This window comes from Lycorma delicatula, chromosome 7 (genome assembly GCF_047948215.1).
Source record: "Lycorma delicatula isolate Av1 chromosome 7, ASM4794821v1, whole genome shotgun sequence".
Taxonomy (NCBI): domain Eukaryota; kingdom Metazoa; phylum Arthropoda; class Insecta; order Hemiptera; family Fulgoridae; genus Lycorma; species Lycorma delicatula.
In genome coordinates, this window is record NC_134461.1 from 5,702,682 (window position 1) to 5,719,901 (window position 17,220).

General features: G+C 30.9%; 1 protein-coding gene across 2 annotated transcripts in view; it reads right to left on the reverse strand.

Moving 5' to 3' along the window:
* Window positions 1–17,220, reverse strand: part of cic (Putative transcription factor capicua) — a 116,300-nt gene that overhangs the window by 76,642 nt on the left and 22,438 nt on the right. For both annotated transcript variants that reach the window (XM_075371209.1, XM_075371208.1), the window contains exons 7-9: window positions 16,249–16,657; window positions 9,573–9,740; window positions 3,820–4,180 (exon numbers count right to left, since the gene is read on the reverse strand). In XM_075371209.1, the coding sequence (XP_075227324.1) occupies window positions 3,820–4,180; window positions 9,573–9,740; window positions 16,249–16,657 (938 nt within the window). The remainder of the gene's footprint in view (window positions 1–3,819; window positions 4,181–9,572; window positions 9,741–16,248; window positions 16,658–17,220) is intronic.

The window sequence follows — 17,220 nt, forward strand, 5'->3', positions numbered from 1 at the left end:
TGTTGGAAACTTTTCCACCCCTAATACCTTATTAACAGAAATATTTTTCATCGATATGTTAAATAGTGAAACGTTTAAAAATTGATAAAATTTAATTTTTAGTTGCTATTTTGGTGGAATTTTAGTATAGGTGAATTTAAAGAAATTCAGCAATATACCTTTATAACTAAAAACCACTAAGTTTTCAAAAAAACCACTTTCCTTCATAATATAGCACCTTGCCTTCAATATCTTATAGACATAAAGCTCAATAAAACAAAAACTAATATGTAAAATTTTCATAATTGTAATTTTAACTGTTCCTGAAAAATAACACTAAGTATTTGTCGAAGTACACATATATAAAGAATTTTCTAACTAAAATTTTATAATTTTTAGATTCAAAGGATCTCAAAATATTGAGAAAAGAACAGGAAAATGAAATTTATTTATTAATAGTACTACTTTTCCTCTCATAATATAAAATCATAATACTATAAATGAAAAGTAGTTTTTGAATAGATAGGTGTCGGTAAGAAAAATTTTAGGGAAGTTTTAAATTAACAACAGCAGAGACTTTCAAATATGGACCTAGTGTAAGCTGGAAAGAGACTGGTTACTGAGAATAAGAATAAAAATTTATTTTTTATTTTTTTGTTTTCAGTCATTTGACTATTTGACTGGTTTGATGCAGCTCTCCAAGATTCCCTATCTAATGCTAGTCGTTTCATTTCGGTATACCCCCTACATCCTACATCCCTAACAATTTGTTTTACATATTCCAAACGTGGCCTACCTACACAATGTTTTCCTTCTACCTGTCCTTCCAATATTAAAGCGACTATTCCAGGATGCCTTAATATGTGGCCTATAAGTCTGTCTCTTCGTTTTGCTATATTTTTCCAAATGCTTCTTTCTTCATCGATTTGCCGCAACACCTCTTCATTTGTCACTTTATCCACTTGTCTGAGTTTTAACATTCTCCTATAGCACCGCATTTCAAAAGTTTCTAATCTTTTCTTCTCAGATACTCTGATCGTCCCAAGTTTCACTTCCATATAAAGCGACACTACAAACATATACTTTCAAAAATCTTTTCCTGACATTTAAATTAATTTTTGATGTAAACAAATTATATTTCTGACTGAAGGCTCGTTTCGCCTGTGCTATTCGGCATTTTATATCGCTCCTGCTTCGTCCATCTTTAGTAATTCTACTTTCCAAATAACAAAATTCTTCTACCTCCATAATATTTTCTCCTCCTATTTTCACATTCAGTGGTCCATCTTTGTTATTTCTACTACATTTCATTACTTTTGTTTCTTCTCGTTTATTTTCATGAGATAGTTCTTGCATAGGACTTCATCCATGCCGTTCATTGTTTCTTCTAAATCCTTTTTACTCTCAGTTAGAATTACTATCTTATCAGCAAACTGTAGCATCTTTATCTTTTCACCTTGTACTGTTACTCCGAATCTAAATTGTTCTTTAACATCATTAACTGCTAGTTCCATGCAAAGATTAAAAAGTAACGGGGATAGGGAACATCCTTGTCGAACTCCCTTTCTTATTACGGCTTCTTTCTTATCTTCTATGTCAGTTTGTTTTTCTTTAATCTTCCTTCTACTATTAATCTGAGGCCTAAAATTGCTTCCCTTGTCCCTATACTTTTCCTGAAACCAAATTGGTCTTCTCCTAACACTTCTTCCACTCTCCTCTCAATTCTTCTGTATAGAATTCTAGTTAAGATTTTTGATGCATGACTAGTTAAACTAATTGTTCTGTATTCTTCACATTTATCTGCCCCTGCTTTCTTTGGTACCATGACTATAACACTTTTTTTGAAGTCTGATGGAACTTCCCCTTTTTCATAAATATTACACACCAGTTTGTATAAAATTGTATCAATCACTTCCTCACCTACACTGCGCAGTAATTCTAAAGAGCAGAAAATGCTCTTTCTTTCAGAAAATGCAGAAAATTATGTACTTTTATATTACAATATCAACTTCATATGATGCAGGTTTTAAATCAGTAGCATTTAAAATTAAATCAGTAAAGTAAGTCAGCACAATTATGTTAAAGTTAGTTTAAAACTGATTCCATGAGTTGTGGTAGACCCCACAACCATACTTCCCTAATATTTTTTTATCTTTTACCAAAAATTTAGAATTGCAGCTTACATGATGTGTATGTAGCTTATAATAAGGTCAAAACAGAAATATATTGGAAGCTAATGTACAATATCCCTAAAAATACCTCATTGTGAGCTTGAAGACCATGTCACATCAGCCTTTACAGTCGATATAGAATTTTACAGCATTTTAGTCAATAAGATTACTATTTGCATATGTTTATGTAAATCATAGTATAAGTCATCATATAAGTTTAAAAAGATAACCACAACAGAGTGGCTAATAAAAACAATTTTTTGTCGGTTAAAGATGCACAATCCCAGTTAAAATGACTGTAATTCCCATCATGATCGATCAATTCCTAGCAAAAACATCTTGAATCACTGACACGTCTATCTGACAAAATCTCAACCGATATAAAGTGGTGTGCAGGAACAGGTAATTTAAAGTCATTCATTGTAAAGCTGCAGTTTGTGTCAGCAGGATTGTCAAGACATCACTGTTTTTGGCTTTCAATGACATTTAATTACAATGAAGTGTTGGTCAGGAAAGTAGTATTCTGTGTTTGTATTAGATATATTTTATAAAGACAATGAGTGTTATGAAACTGTATGATGAAAATTTTATCATCACTTTGAACTTTGAAGTCATGATATGTAGTTGCATCTGCTCACGCTGTAAAGATATGAATTAAAAATTATGAAGCTACAGGTTCATTATTTACTAAGAAAAAAGTATTCAAATAAAATAAAAAATCTGAATACCAGAAAATTTTGAAACAGTCAGAACCTTGTTCCAATGGAGCCCAGCAATCTGCACAGCAACACAATTAAACTTGTGTTATTTTAGGCACTTTATTGACCCTATATTTAATTTTTATCTGTACAACATTCCTAATATAAGTACAGAGGTTCACTGTACGTGAGGTACAACATTCACCTTTTTAATTTGATCCACAAATTAAAAATATAATTTGAATAGAAAATAAATTTTTGTAACAATTTTAAGCAAAATGAAAATTTTCTGACAAATCTTTGGGTGTCTGATGAATCTGTTTTCACCTAAATGATTATAATTAATAAAACAGGATTTTTCCTCTGAAGAATTCTTGCTTTTTACACCGACACTCATCACACAGTGAAAAAGATGCAGCGCAGTATGAATTGTCAAAAGGAATAATAGAGCTAAACATTTTTTCTTTTGAAAATTATAATACCAAAATAAACTAAACAATCATCCAGTGAATGTTACAATAAGATTTCAATAGAACAGAGCTGGCATCAATAGTGTAAGAATGTTGGTTACCATTTTACAGAACTCTCTTTGGAAACTGCATTATGTTTCAACATAACATGAAATAACCAACAAAATCATCAGAATATTTATGGCGTGCGTGAAAAGCTTGGTGTTTTTCTTTTCATAGCATTTATGAACTGGAAGCTAAAATTTATGAAGAGATTGAAATGATCTTCATGAGAGGCTGCAACTACTTACAAAAAATTTGTAAGAAATTCAAGAATGTGTACTCATGAAAAAGTTATCACCTATAAGACATAATCTTTAAAAAAATGACTTCTATGTTTTGAAAGCGTATAATGGTGCACATGTAGTCTTTGGATAGCTGTGTGAGAAAAATAAGTTAAAATTTATTATGTTTATATAAAGCACCCATATACTATAGAAACAATAAGAAAAAATTACTTACTTATGTGTGGTCCATTCTTTTCTGGGTGGTCAGATCGTTTCTGTTCCAACGGTAAAACTGGTACTAATTCAGTTGGTGTAGGCCGCACAATAACTTGTTGAAAAACCATATTACTATTGTTACTGTTATTAATATTACTATTATTATTATTGTTATTATTATTACTGCTAATATTATTACTATTTACAGTAATATTACTATTAATCATAATATTATTATTTACAGAACTAGTAATTAATTTTTGATTTTGATTTAAATCATTTTTCATTATCTGCGGCTGTTGTATTTGAGACTGAGAAATATGATTAATTGAGGTTGGTATAACAGCTCCAGTGGACACATTCAGACCTATTTTACTTGCCTGTAAAATAATAAATAAATACATGAGTACCTATAAAAATAAAAAAAAATTATAAAAATAGTTCTTAAAGTTATTTAACTTCCTTATGAGAGCCAAATATATATAAAAAATAAAAAAATAAATAAATAATCAATACTCTAGTCATTTCGTTACAGAAAAATATATACACAGTTAAAATAAAAAGGACATTATACAGTAAATCATCTATAAATATTTTTTATCTGTTTGGGGAAGAATATTTGAAGAGCATGTCATTTTCTACTATCAGTTTGGTCTCAATAAGATAATTTTACTACCAAAATTTATAATAGACATTTTTAGTTTTCCTACTTCTAAATTTTTTTTTTTTTGTTTCTAATAGAATTAAAAATGTTTGCAATTTATACATTGGCTCTCCTTTATGAATGATTAAAAGAATAAAATAAAATAGTTATAATTAAAGTAATAAAAGAAAATTAGCGTACAGTAATTGATACGCGGAAAGCAAGAGGAAACCACTGCATTAGAGATCCTTGAGCTATTGTAAGAATCAGCTGTTCAACATGGAATGTGCTTTTGCGAAATTTAAATCTGGAGGTAAATTAGTCCCCAATTCGGACCTCTGGCCGGAGACTGCAAGAGATTGCATTCAAAAGATAATCAATAAAGATAAATATCGTAGATGCATTGGAACGTGAAATGTCCGAATGTTTGCTACAATGTGGAAAATTGGAAAATCTTAAGTTGGGAATGGAAAAATGAGAAGGCTTGGGAGTCAGCAAGATGAGTTGGAATAACAAGGGTGATCTTTGAAGGGGGAATTACAAAGTAATATATATATAGGTACCATTGGGGGATGTCCAAGAAGAGGAGGTTGTAGGAGTTACTTTAAGTAAGAAAGTGGGAAATCAAATTAGTACGTATGTGCAATTAAATGGTAGAATAATTTTAGTCAAAATACGAAGTTTGATTAAAAAAATGCGTGGAATTTTATTTTTTCTCGAAAAATCTTTATTAATTCATCAATATTGAATTTGTCACTGTCAAAATACTCCTTTTTTCATTTGAACAATCTTCAGAATTTCTGATATGGCAATTAGCTCCTTCAGCAATTCTGTCTTTATCTCTTCAATGTTGCCAAAAAGTCATCTTTCGTAGTTCTTTTTAGTTTTTTAGTTTGGGGAATAGGAAGAAGTAAAAGAGACCATGTCCAGTGAATATGGAGGCTGAAGCATCTTAACAGTGTTGTTTATGGCCAAAAATTCATGAACAAGCAGTGAACTGTGAGTAGGTGCATTATCAAGGTACAATTACTATGAATTGTTTTGCCACAAATCCGAGCATGTTGTTTGGATTTCTACATAAACAGCGTAGAACTTCCAGGTAATAATCCTTATTGACTCTATGATAATAATTCGGTAATTTTTCATAATCATTTTCTTCACTTTTTTAACGTTGTCATCATATGTTGATGTGCTGGGATGTCCAGGACACTTATAATGTCTTCATGGCTCTTTTGGAAACATTTGTACCACTTGTAAGCGCTTGTTTTATTCATAGAGGAATCGTCAAAAGCAACATTGCAATATTTCCAATGCAGTGCTGCACTTTATTCCATTCTTAAAGGAAAATTTAATGCAAATTCTTTGTTCCATTTTTTACACAAGTTAAAAATTGCCAAGCCATACCAACATGTATAACCTTTTCAAAAGCCAACAATAAACTAAGCATCCAATATGGTTTACTTATGTAAACATATGTTAGCGAGAAGTGTACCAACATAACAAAAAAAAAATTATGGCAATTGGACTTATTTTACAGCCTAGGAAATTTAAAAATGTAGCGTATTTTTTTTTTAAACCTCATAGATACCAAACCTAATAAGAATGTAAAAGTGCAAGTATACAGGCCAACATCAAGTCACGAGACTGAAGTGGTAAAGCAGGTCTATGATTGAATTGAATAATACTATAAAGGATGTTAAGGAAGAGGAGAGCTTAATCATTATGGGTAATAGGAATGTAGTGTTAAGGTGCTGATGAACCTACTGTAGGAAATTATGGACTTCTTCCTTATGGAAGAATAAATTAAAGAGGTGATTTTTTGATTGAATTTCTTACTAGACAACGTCTAATAGAAACTAATACTTGGTTCCACCAACATCCAAGGAGGTGATACATTTGGAAGATGCCTGATGACAGCTAAAGGTATCAGAAAGACTACATACTAGTAACGCAAAGATTTTGAAACCGAATTAAAGACTGCAAAATTTATCCTGTGCCAGACATAGACGGTGCACATAATTTAGTTCTCAGTGTTTGTGATATTAGATTCAATGCACTACCAAAGAAAGCTAGTCAAAAGTGAGACTTTAAGAATGACGAGATGTTGATGGCATATAAAACTGAAACAAGCCAAACTATTGTTAACAAGGGACGTGAAGTGTAAGGAATAGAGGAACTGAGGACTGGCTTAAAAAATACTATACTAAAAAGGGTAAGCGACATGACAAATCAACAGGAAAAAAGAGTTAGAAAAGCATGGATTACAGAGAAATATTAACAGGATAGAGAAAAGGAGAAAATTGAAAGCCGTAGCTGCAGAAGAGGGGAGTAAACAATACAGGGTGCAGAGGAACAAAATAAACCGAGAATCAAAGAAGGCAAAAGAGCATTTTTTGGAGTGTTGCAGAGAGGTGGAAGTGCTGATGAGGGAAGGTAAAATAGAAAAAGCATACAAAGCTATTAAGCAATTCTTTGGTGAGCGCAGAATGAGAGATGGCTGTGTGAGGGCAGAGGATGGAAAGATGTTGTATGATCAAAAGGATATTGTAAAGAGATGGAAGCAATATCTGGAAAAGTTATTTAAGTGCTATAGAATGATGCAATGCTTTTGGAGAAGGAGGAGGAGGAGGAGGTTGATTCAGAGGAGTTTGGTGATTCTATTTTAAAGGAAGAATTTGATTTAGCTTTAAGAAAGAAGAAGATGGAAAGACCTCAGGTACTGATAATTTACCTGCAGAACTCATGAAGGTCGCTGGCTACAATCTGCATAATATTCTATAACAGGTTGTCAGTAAAATTTACGGATCAGACAAGGGTCCTATCAGGCTTTAGGAAAAAATGTCATACCAAAAAAGCATCAGCCTCAAAGTGCAAACAATATAGAACACTAAGTTTGGTGCTGCATATAGCTGAGTTACTGATCTTTATGATGTTAAAAGGATTGAAGAAAAAATAGAAGCGAAGCTGACTGAAGACCAGTTTGGGTTCAGGAAAGGCACAGGAACAAGGAAAGCTATATTAGGGGTTTCATCATATTCTCGAGAAGAGATTAATAAAAAAAAAGGATACCTATATAACCTTCATAGACGTAGAAAAGGTTTTCAGTAAAGTAAAGATAGCTGGAGTGAAATGTATGGATAGAAGGTTTAATACTTTGTATAAAAGTGAAATGGTGGTAGTAAGATGTGGTGGTAAGAGGTGACTACTGTTGAACAAGGAGTATGGCAAGGCTGCATGCCATACTCCATACTAATAATAAAAGGTACCACCTTTTATTGTTCAATGGTTATATACAGAGAGGGCTGGATGATATAAGAGAAATTATGTGAAGTTGGAAGTGTAAGGGTTCCAGGAGAGAGAATAGATATGATACAATTTGCTGATATAGCGATGTTGGCTGAGGGTGAGCAGGATCTAGTGATAATGTTGAAGGAGATGGAACGCACACTTGGTACAGAATATAATATGCACATCGATAAAACAAAGATTGTTGTGGTTAGTCAACAGACCTGGTGTTCTACCTTCACAGGTAGAACACCAGATGATGATGACTTGCTTTGATGTACTACAAATTACTTTAGGCAGTAAATAAAAATAAACTTGGAACAGTTTACGTTATCATTATTAAATTTATCATCTGCTAATGTTTCATTGAATTGATATCTAGAAAGTTTAGCGATCGTTAAAAAACTCATCTCTTATTTTACAATTTTATGTTTACTTCAAAAATATAATTTATAGAGCAGTAATGAATTAACAAAGAGAAAATCTACATTAAAATTAGCTTAAAATGTTTTATAATCTTTTTTTATTAATTATATAATATTTTATTTTTTCTCATTTATATTATTTATTCGTGATAAGATTTATTTCCAATTTATTGACTTTTTTGTTGTTATTCTAAATTGTTATTTACTGTTATACACATTTATCTCATTTGGTTTTAATGTTATTAATAATTTACAGTTATTAATAATATCTGTTATTTTCATAATAACTGTGGGTAAGAAGAGAAGTTTAAGATAGAATCTTGTAAAGAAACAAACTAGATTCTTGAACCGTTTCAAGATGTTCAGGTTTAGTTGATGTCACAGGGATGTGTAGAGTAAAAACTACATAACTGATCATTAAATTTAAACAGAAAGCAATTGGAAATAATTAATCGATAAAAAAAATTATTTTAATGTTTTAAGAAACATAAATGGCGGTCACCAAACCAATGTAATTTTCAATGAACTCAGCAATAACAGACAATGCTGTCAGATGTTCTCACAAATGAATTGAAATTAAATTCTATGCCAATCAGTCATTACATTTAACAACAAGCATAGAGTTATGATTAAAAAGTATAGAATATTAAAGAAGACTAAAGTGACAGTTTTCAAAAACAGCCTACCAGTTTTAAAAAATTAGGGCCGACTACTGAACTTGGAATAATGAAGCATGAAGACCTGTGTAGATTCCAAGCAGGAAAGATATTTCTTTGATACTGTTATGTTCCATAACAGTTAATATCAAAAGATACTGTATGCTGAACGTGGTGATAAGAAAAAGGGAAAGAGTACTATTCAAGCCTTGGAAATCTGGAAGAGCAAAAGAAAGTTAAAATGATTTAAACATGTTAAGACAATGATGGACAAGTAATTACTGTAAGCAGCACTAAAACACTAATAATAAATGGAGGAAGACTACGAAGAACATCTAGAACCAGTCTAGTAAGGTTTAAGCATGAAGGTACCATGAAAAATCAGATATCAGATAATAAGTGAAGGGAAAGAGATTAATGAAAGAAATTATTATAAAATACAACCTGTGAAAAGCACAAATGTCTGAAGATTTATATCTTGTATGTAGTTGCTACCTTTTCTGTTCTCATCAATGACAACTACTTATAAAGACAAATGACACTTATCAAGATAAATGATTTATTAAATAATTCTGATAAAACACCATCATTTTCAAATTAAAATTTTAAAAAATTCATCTACTACGCAATTAATTTCATAAATAAAAAAATAAAAAATTATATATATATATAAAGTATAAGTATATATTATTAAAGTATACATAAAATAATAGTAAAATTTACTATTCAACCTAGAATTCATAATATAAACATAAAGACAAACCTGTTGCAAAACAGATGTACAATTTTTTTCAATGAGAATTGACGAATTTTCTTTTTTAATAACAGTTTCCTGTGGTGGAGGTGGAGGAGCAATTAAGCATCTATTATTGTTATCTGATTGATTAACAGAACTTTTAACAAGTCTGTTTACACTCTCGCTGTTGTGCAACTGAAATAAAATTAAAAAATTATGTCAACCTGAGTAATCCAAAACAGAACCAAAATAAATACAGTAAAAATACTAATATTATCACTTAAACTGATACATTTTGCTAAACCTGAAAAATTAACCCGCTGAAATTGTAGTTTAGTTTATTCATATTATGACTGAGAAACACAAAATTCTTATTAATCCATCAATGTTATTGGTATAATATTATATGTCGATTATTTAATTTGGTTAGCATTTTAAAAAAAATATATATATATATATATATATATATAGTACAAGTATTACATATTCAAAGAAAAAGGTCCCTCTGATTCTGAATGATTTGTGAAAAAAGAAGGTAAAACAGTCATAATGTTATATAATACTAAAATCTGAATGTCCATACTCCTTGTTTATGTGTTCATTGCATAATAAAAATGAAATTTGTTTTGTACAAACAAACCCAAAGTTAATGTGATGTCACAACAGTTAATGAATTAAATAACAAAACAGATCTTTTTTAAAACAATTATTTAAAAAAAAGAAGAATCTAAAAATATTCTGACCAATGGTACAGGCTGTAAGAGTTTTTTTTTTATATTCCATTTGTTTATTTTACTTCTCAAAAATTATTTCTGACAAAACTCCCTTACTAGGTAATCTTTTTTATCAAAAATATGTCTATTTCCAATTGTTATAAAAATATCAGTTTTATTATTAAAATAAAAAATTATAAAACCTTAATTAAACAAAACTTAACTTACGCCATGTTTGTCTTTCAAGAAAGCTTAAAAAAACTAACAAATATTTTTATTCCATATTTCATGACCACATTGATCAATTTAGTCAGTGCACAACAAAGGACACAATATCACAGTACATCCAAGTCTCTTTAAATGTACTGTTCAGGCCTTGCGGTCTTCCCAGTACTTTTCATACGTTCTGATCTCCATGCCCTTTCTAGTAGTGAAAATGTTTGTGTTTGAGTTTCTTTCTTGTGTGTTTTTGTCCTTGATATTTTCATTTAATTTTATCATGTATGTGGTGTCTTCTGGTGTAAGGTCAATTTCCTTTAGATCCTCTCTTATTTCTCTGATCCATCTGCATCCTTTCTTGGTATTTTTGAATCAAGATTGTACTGAACCAGCCGATTCAGAAATCTCAAATCTTGCATCCTCATGATGTGTCCAAAGAATCCTTCTCCTCTTACACGTGATGGGTTCTAAGTCTTTGTACACAACTTTGTGGGGCATGATCCATCACTGCCTGTCTTTCTGGTACTTTTTGTCGATGCAGGTTCTTCCAATTGTTCTTTTAATTATATGGAGTTCTTTGACAGTTTGTTTAGGGTAAGAGTGTTTCTGCTGCATATGTGGTGGTTTTATAACTGTGTTGTAGTGCATTATTTTTGCATTTATGGATAGACATCTTTTGCTGTAGGTGTACCAGATAATTTTTGTGCTTTAGCTAAGTCTTTGTTCTTGTTTGGATTGAGGTTTCTTAGTTTAGGTTGTTTGTTATTATTTCTCCAAGGTATTTAAATTGGGTTACTACTTTGACTTTACTACCATTTATGTTTACTTATTTTAATTGTGATGGTTTAAGGGGCATAATTTGTCTTTTCAAATGATATTTTGAAGCAAATTTTATTTGGCATATTTTGAAGTGTTTTAGCTTCATTCATGTCATTTGCTAGCAGTGTCAAGTCATCGACGAAACAAAGACAGTTTGTTTTGAGTTTCATTTTTTGAGCCATTACCTCAATTCCATTTCTAGAGTAGAGTTGAATAATAGCAATGAGTGTCCATTGCCTTGCTTCAGTCCTGTTTTGATCTTAAATGGTTTTGAGAGTTCACCTCTGAATTTCACTTTTGACTTAATGTTTGTAAGGGTCAGTTTTATCATGTTTATTATTATCTATTTGGGATGTAGTCCAAGATGTCTTAAAACTGTTAGTAGGGATTCTCTGTGGATGCAATCATATGCTTTCTTGAAGTCTACAAACATTAATCACCATGTCTCTGCTTCTTTTTCTGTTGTAATCTATTAGCTTGGGACTCATGATCTGGTCTGGGCAGCTCCTCCAGGGTCTGAAAACTCCCTGGTATTTTTCTAGGTCTTTCTCAGGTTGGAAACTGATCCTGTTAAGGATGATTCTTAAAACAATTTTATAAGTTGTGTCTAGGAGTGATTCCTTCCTCTATAGTTGTTAGGGTCTGTTTTGTCTGCTTTTTGTGTAATGGGTGGGTGAGGCTGTCATCCAGTATTCTGGTAGTTCTTCGATCCGGATGTTGACAAGCTGTTGATGAATGATTTTTGCATTCTTGCAAAAGTTATGGATTTTTACTGGTCTTCCAGTAAAAATCCATAACTCTACAAAGGTCCAATATTTTCCCTCCACTTTGAAATTTTTCATACCACCCAGTGCTTGGTAGACTTCTTTTACTGCAGGAGGGTTGATGTTTACCAGTTGTACTATTATTGGGTGCTGGTGTCAAAGTTTAAGAGTTCTGCCAGTTTTTCACAATTTAGGAGTTTGTTGACATATTAAGCTAGGATTTCAGCATTTTGTCCTTATTATAATAGGCCAGATTATGGTTTTCAATATTCATTAGAAGGATTGAGAGTTTGAATTTTTGAGTTTAGTGTACTTTTATGGTATTGTCTTTTTATTTTCCTTAGGGACCTAAGGAAAATTCGGATGGTTTCTTTTCTTTGTTTTACTAGATTTTGGAAGATGTTTCTGATTTTTGGGATTGGTGTAACAGCCATGCTTTTGTATCTTCTCCACTGTTTCGTCACATTCAGGGTTCCACTCTTGATGCTTATTACAGGATTTTATTGGGGTCAATTCTTCTGCAATTTGTCTAAGGTTGTTGACTAGGTCTTCGAGTTTATCTGTGATAACCATTTTTTTTCTTTACGGTTCCTTTGGTAATTTTCATTCTTGATTAGTCGGGTAGGGTCTATTTTTCTTTTAGTTTTTGGGGGTTTTGTCGCTTTATTTGGGAAGTAAATTTAATTTTAATTTTGACTACACAGTGATCTGAGCCTGTGTCTACTCCTTGGATGACTATTACGTTGTAGATCTCTTGGTAATTGGTGTTTGTCCATGAAGACAAGCTCTAGTTGCCATTCTCCTTTAGTGTAGTCAGGGTGTTCCTAAGTTTTGAGTTTTTACGGTTTTTGAGGTGCTAGGTTTTTCAAGTTTTTTGAGTTTTACACTGTGGTTTCTGCAGAGATTGACGAGTCTCTGTCCATTTTCATTTATTCTCTTTTGGGTGGGTTATTTTCCAATGATGTTACAGTATCTTCTTTCTCTGCCTAGTTGAGTGTTGAGGTCTCCAATTAGCTGTTCAACGTGATTCTTGGGGATATGTGATTTGCTTCAGTTTGATTTTGGATTTTGTATTGTTCTTGTATGTGTTGCGGTGTTAGGGCATTCCAATGCTTCTGATCACATGTTACCTTTTAAGTGGTAGACCATATCAGAGTGCTGCCTTCTCTGAACTTTGGTGTTGTTGCTTGGTTCAGCTGGTGGAGTATTTCTTAAAAGAGGTTTCACCTGAGACCGGGTTTCTTTCTCAAAAGACCGGATCACCTGAGGTGGGACTAGGTCCCAAGTCTAGATGCGATCTAGTGAGGTGATAGTGGAATATGACTTGATGTTAGATGAATTACTGAAGCTTGTTTAGATTCAGTTCACCAGAAAAATTTCCTATTTGTTCTAAATATATCCAGGTGCACCTTGTGGAGATTCAATCTGACTTTTGTTAAAGTTGTTATTTTAGAGAAATAACAAATAAGTTGTTATTTTAGTCTGATCCTAAACATCACACCTCTAATAAACATTATTTAAACTAACAAAATATGGAAATGAACAGAATAGCAGAAATATTTACTAAACATCTGAAGAAAAATGTAAACATAACAGATTCAAACAAGTCGACTACATTATGAAAACCAGCAAGCAAACAATAAATAATAATGCTGCATTACATAGCACAGACAAACTATGAAATTAATGAGAACGCCATACATTGCATTTATCCAACAGAAGCCAAAATTAAAACAGGATAAAATTTGAAAACTTATATTAGCAGAACTTTTTTATAAGAAAAAACATAATGTTATATCAAAGCCCAGGAAGGAATGAACACTAAATTTAATTCTTAGAAACACAAAATGTTACTGACATCTTATGTATCTTGAACACAATAACTACAGACATCTAACCATGTGTTATTTTATTTAAGATGGATATCTCATGTATACTGTATAACAGTAAAGCTGAGATGTTGAGCCGACAGACAAACGCTTACTTTTAACAAAACAATTATGCTTACTTCAGTACTGGATTCTGATGTTACTGAATCATTCATTTTTTTATTCAAGACAAATTAATGTAAAATTTTAATCAATAAACATTAGACATAAAATTATTTTTACAGTTTCATTATACTTTTAAGACAGTTGTTTGCGAATATATTCTTTGTAGAATAACTTTAATCAAGCCTAACCATTAACATTTCACTCTCTATTGAAACAAAGTCAAATACAACTATTGAAAATTATTCACTAACCCAATATAACTTTTACAAAACACTTCTGTCTTATTTTCTTACTTGTCTAACGCTATTATTCAGTAGAAAACCATATAATACATTTGAATATTAATTTTATTTAGATAAAATATTTTGTTTTCTCATTATATTTCTTATTAATTAAAAATAATGAAAATTTGAAATTAATTTATTACCTCATATGCAAATGCTTTTTTATAATTGTACTTCTTTGGTTTCAAAGGGGTTATTTTTGGTGAATATTGCTTTTTAATACTAAAATAATTCATTACAATTTATACTCAGTATTTTTTAAATTGTTTTCAACAAAAATAAAAATTCAGAATAATGATATTAATAAATTCTTAATATATAATAATCTCTCTGTGGAATATGTTCATACTATGTAAATATCAATTTATTATAGCTAAGAGAAATTTTATTTTAACAGCATACATTCAATAATCCATCGTGTGGCACACTCTTTAATCATTAATACCACAGAAAATGTAATTTAACAAAATACAGTATCATAAAGAATGAAAAAAAATCAATATTGACATATTTATTTTTTAAAGGCGAGCTATAAGTTACATCCAGTTAGCTGAAATTCCATATGTTTATTATGTGTTGTATCTTGTAATCACTACTTCTATCTTACATCGAGGCAATATTCACTCTTCTTCTTTGTTTACAAAGTACAATTACACAGTAATTGCAAGCATTCAAGTTTGAAGCCTTATAAGAAACAAATTATCTGTCAACTTTCAAAACAAGTCAAATCAAAATTTGTATAATTTTATTCTGCATTGAGTGATGTTAAAATTTTATTTTTTACTAATTTTTTTAAGGTATGTCTTCACTGTGAACAGTGAAAAGCCATCATTTTTTTAAAATATTTTGTCATACGGCTTAACCATTCATCATTTTCATTAGATTACTACCACACAAACGGCCCATTTATTAACTTAAATTTCAGACCCGTACCTTTAATCACTTATTCAATTTGTAAAACCATTTTATCTATATGACATAGAAATACAAGTCAAGACCGCATCTCGGTCATTATTTTAAATCTATGAATATCATATTTTATAAAAGTTATCAGCAGAACATTTTTTAAATATTTTTATGTACAAAGTTGTTTTTTACATTTTGAAAGAGATAATTCTTTTAATGAAGCTGCTAAAGAAGGGGAAATCTAGAGAGTAAGTCAGTTCTCTCCCTCGACCTATTAAGCTAAACAAATGATAATTTAATTATAGAAACTAATATACAGTTATTTATTCTTGAATATTTTAATTGTTATCTTTTTACATATTGCACACATTTCTTCCAAAACTCTGTCGGTACTACCCCGCAACTCGGTTTTGTAAAAATATGGCAAAATACATAAGGTGTTTAATAATAATAATTGTAATAATAAGGTGTTGTCTATGATCTGACCTTAATGGCAAAAAGGGAATGAAAAAAAAAGAAAGTTTACTTACCTACAGTAAATAACATGCTGGGCAAAAAAATAATCATACAAAGAGAGAGGAATATGTATCGACCTTTAAATCTAATGGTTCTAAAATACCTGTAACATTTCAAATATTAGACATCCTAAAAGTTAAAAGGCATTGAATAAAAAAAATTCCAATGGCCAAAATCAAGTTATTAACCGGTTCCTCTATATCGCTAAAATTAAATGAAACTTAATCCAATTTCCTTGTGTGCTGTCACAATTGATTAATGCTTTTTAACTGACTCCGCATAAAAGTCAAAACCTTTTTCTTTTTTTTTTGGAAAACTGAGATCGGCTACCCATAATTTCTAATTTTTTGTACTGTAACAACATGTTCCAAGTAATTATAGCTTAATATTATATTATAGCTTATATATTATTAATAATCATAGTCTGATTTATTATTTTCTAGATTTCTTATAAATGCAATAATCTTTATCTCAATAAATACACATACCTCAACATTAGTAAGAGCTTGTTGTAATATAATACTTTGAGGATGTGAAGTGACAACGACTGAAGGTTGTTGTTCGTACAATGTAACTGAAGCAGCCGTGACAGATGATGTAGATGATACATTCGGTGATGGTGATGAAGGTCGTAATGTACTTTCACTTTCGGCTGTTACAACTCCAGCACCACCTCCTCCTCCTCCACCTCGCCATGTGATTAGCTGACCCGGAGTAATTAAATTACCACCATTATTACTTGTTGCAATAGTTACTGCAGGATTTGGAGATATTCTTATTACACTTGTTGCCATACCAATATTAGAATTATTCACGATACTACCGCTCACAGAATTTACGACAGTTGTTGTATTTTGTGAAGAAGCTATTAATGCACCTGGCCTAACCAGTTCAGGCCTGTAAAAAAAATTAATATTGTTAGTAAAAAAAAAAAGAAAAACTATGAATTTTAACATAAGTTATTTCATTTGATATTTAACATTCAAAAGTCAGTTTTTAACAAACTGATGTACTATATTTTATATAATCATAGTTTTTATAGCACCTTGGATAAAGAGTAACATGAAATTAGTAGCCAATTTCCTACTACATTCACAAATCTGCGAGTGGGATGCCTATTCCTCCATACTATGCACACAATTCTCTAGTCTTGTGTATTTTAGTTTCCGTTGATTTTGGTAGGGGGGAGGAAAATAAATTTTTGTGGCTATTATGGACGGCTCAGAATCATTTTTAATAGATTATAGTGGTGCAGTTTGGATGTTTTTTCCTGATTAATCTCACTAACTGTTTCGCTCTGATTATCACCAAGTTATTGGGAGAATTTTATGCGGTTGTTATAAAATGCATCCCTTTATTATAAATAAAATAAAAATACCCAAAGAACCAATTACACTAACATACATAATGTCTACTGGGTAAAATCCAACTGGTACAATGACGTGCTACAGATGTGCTTT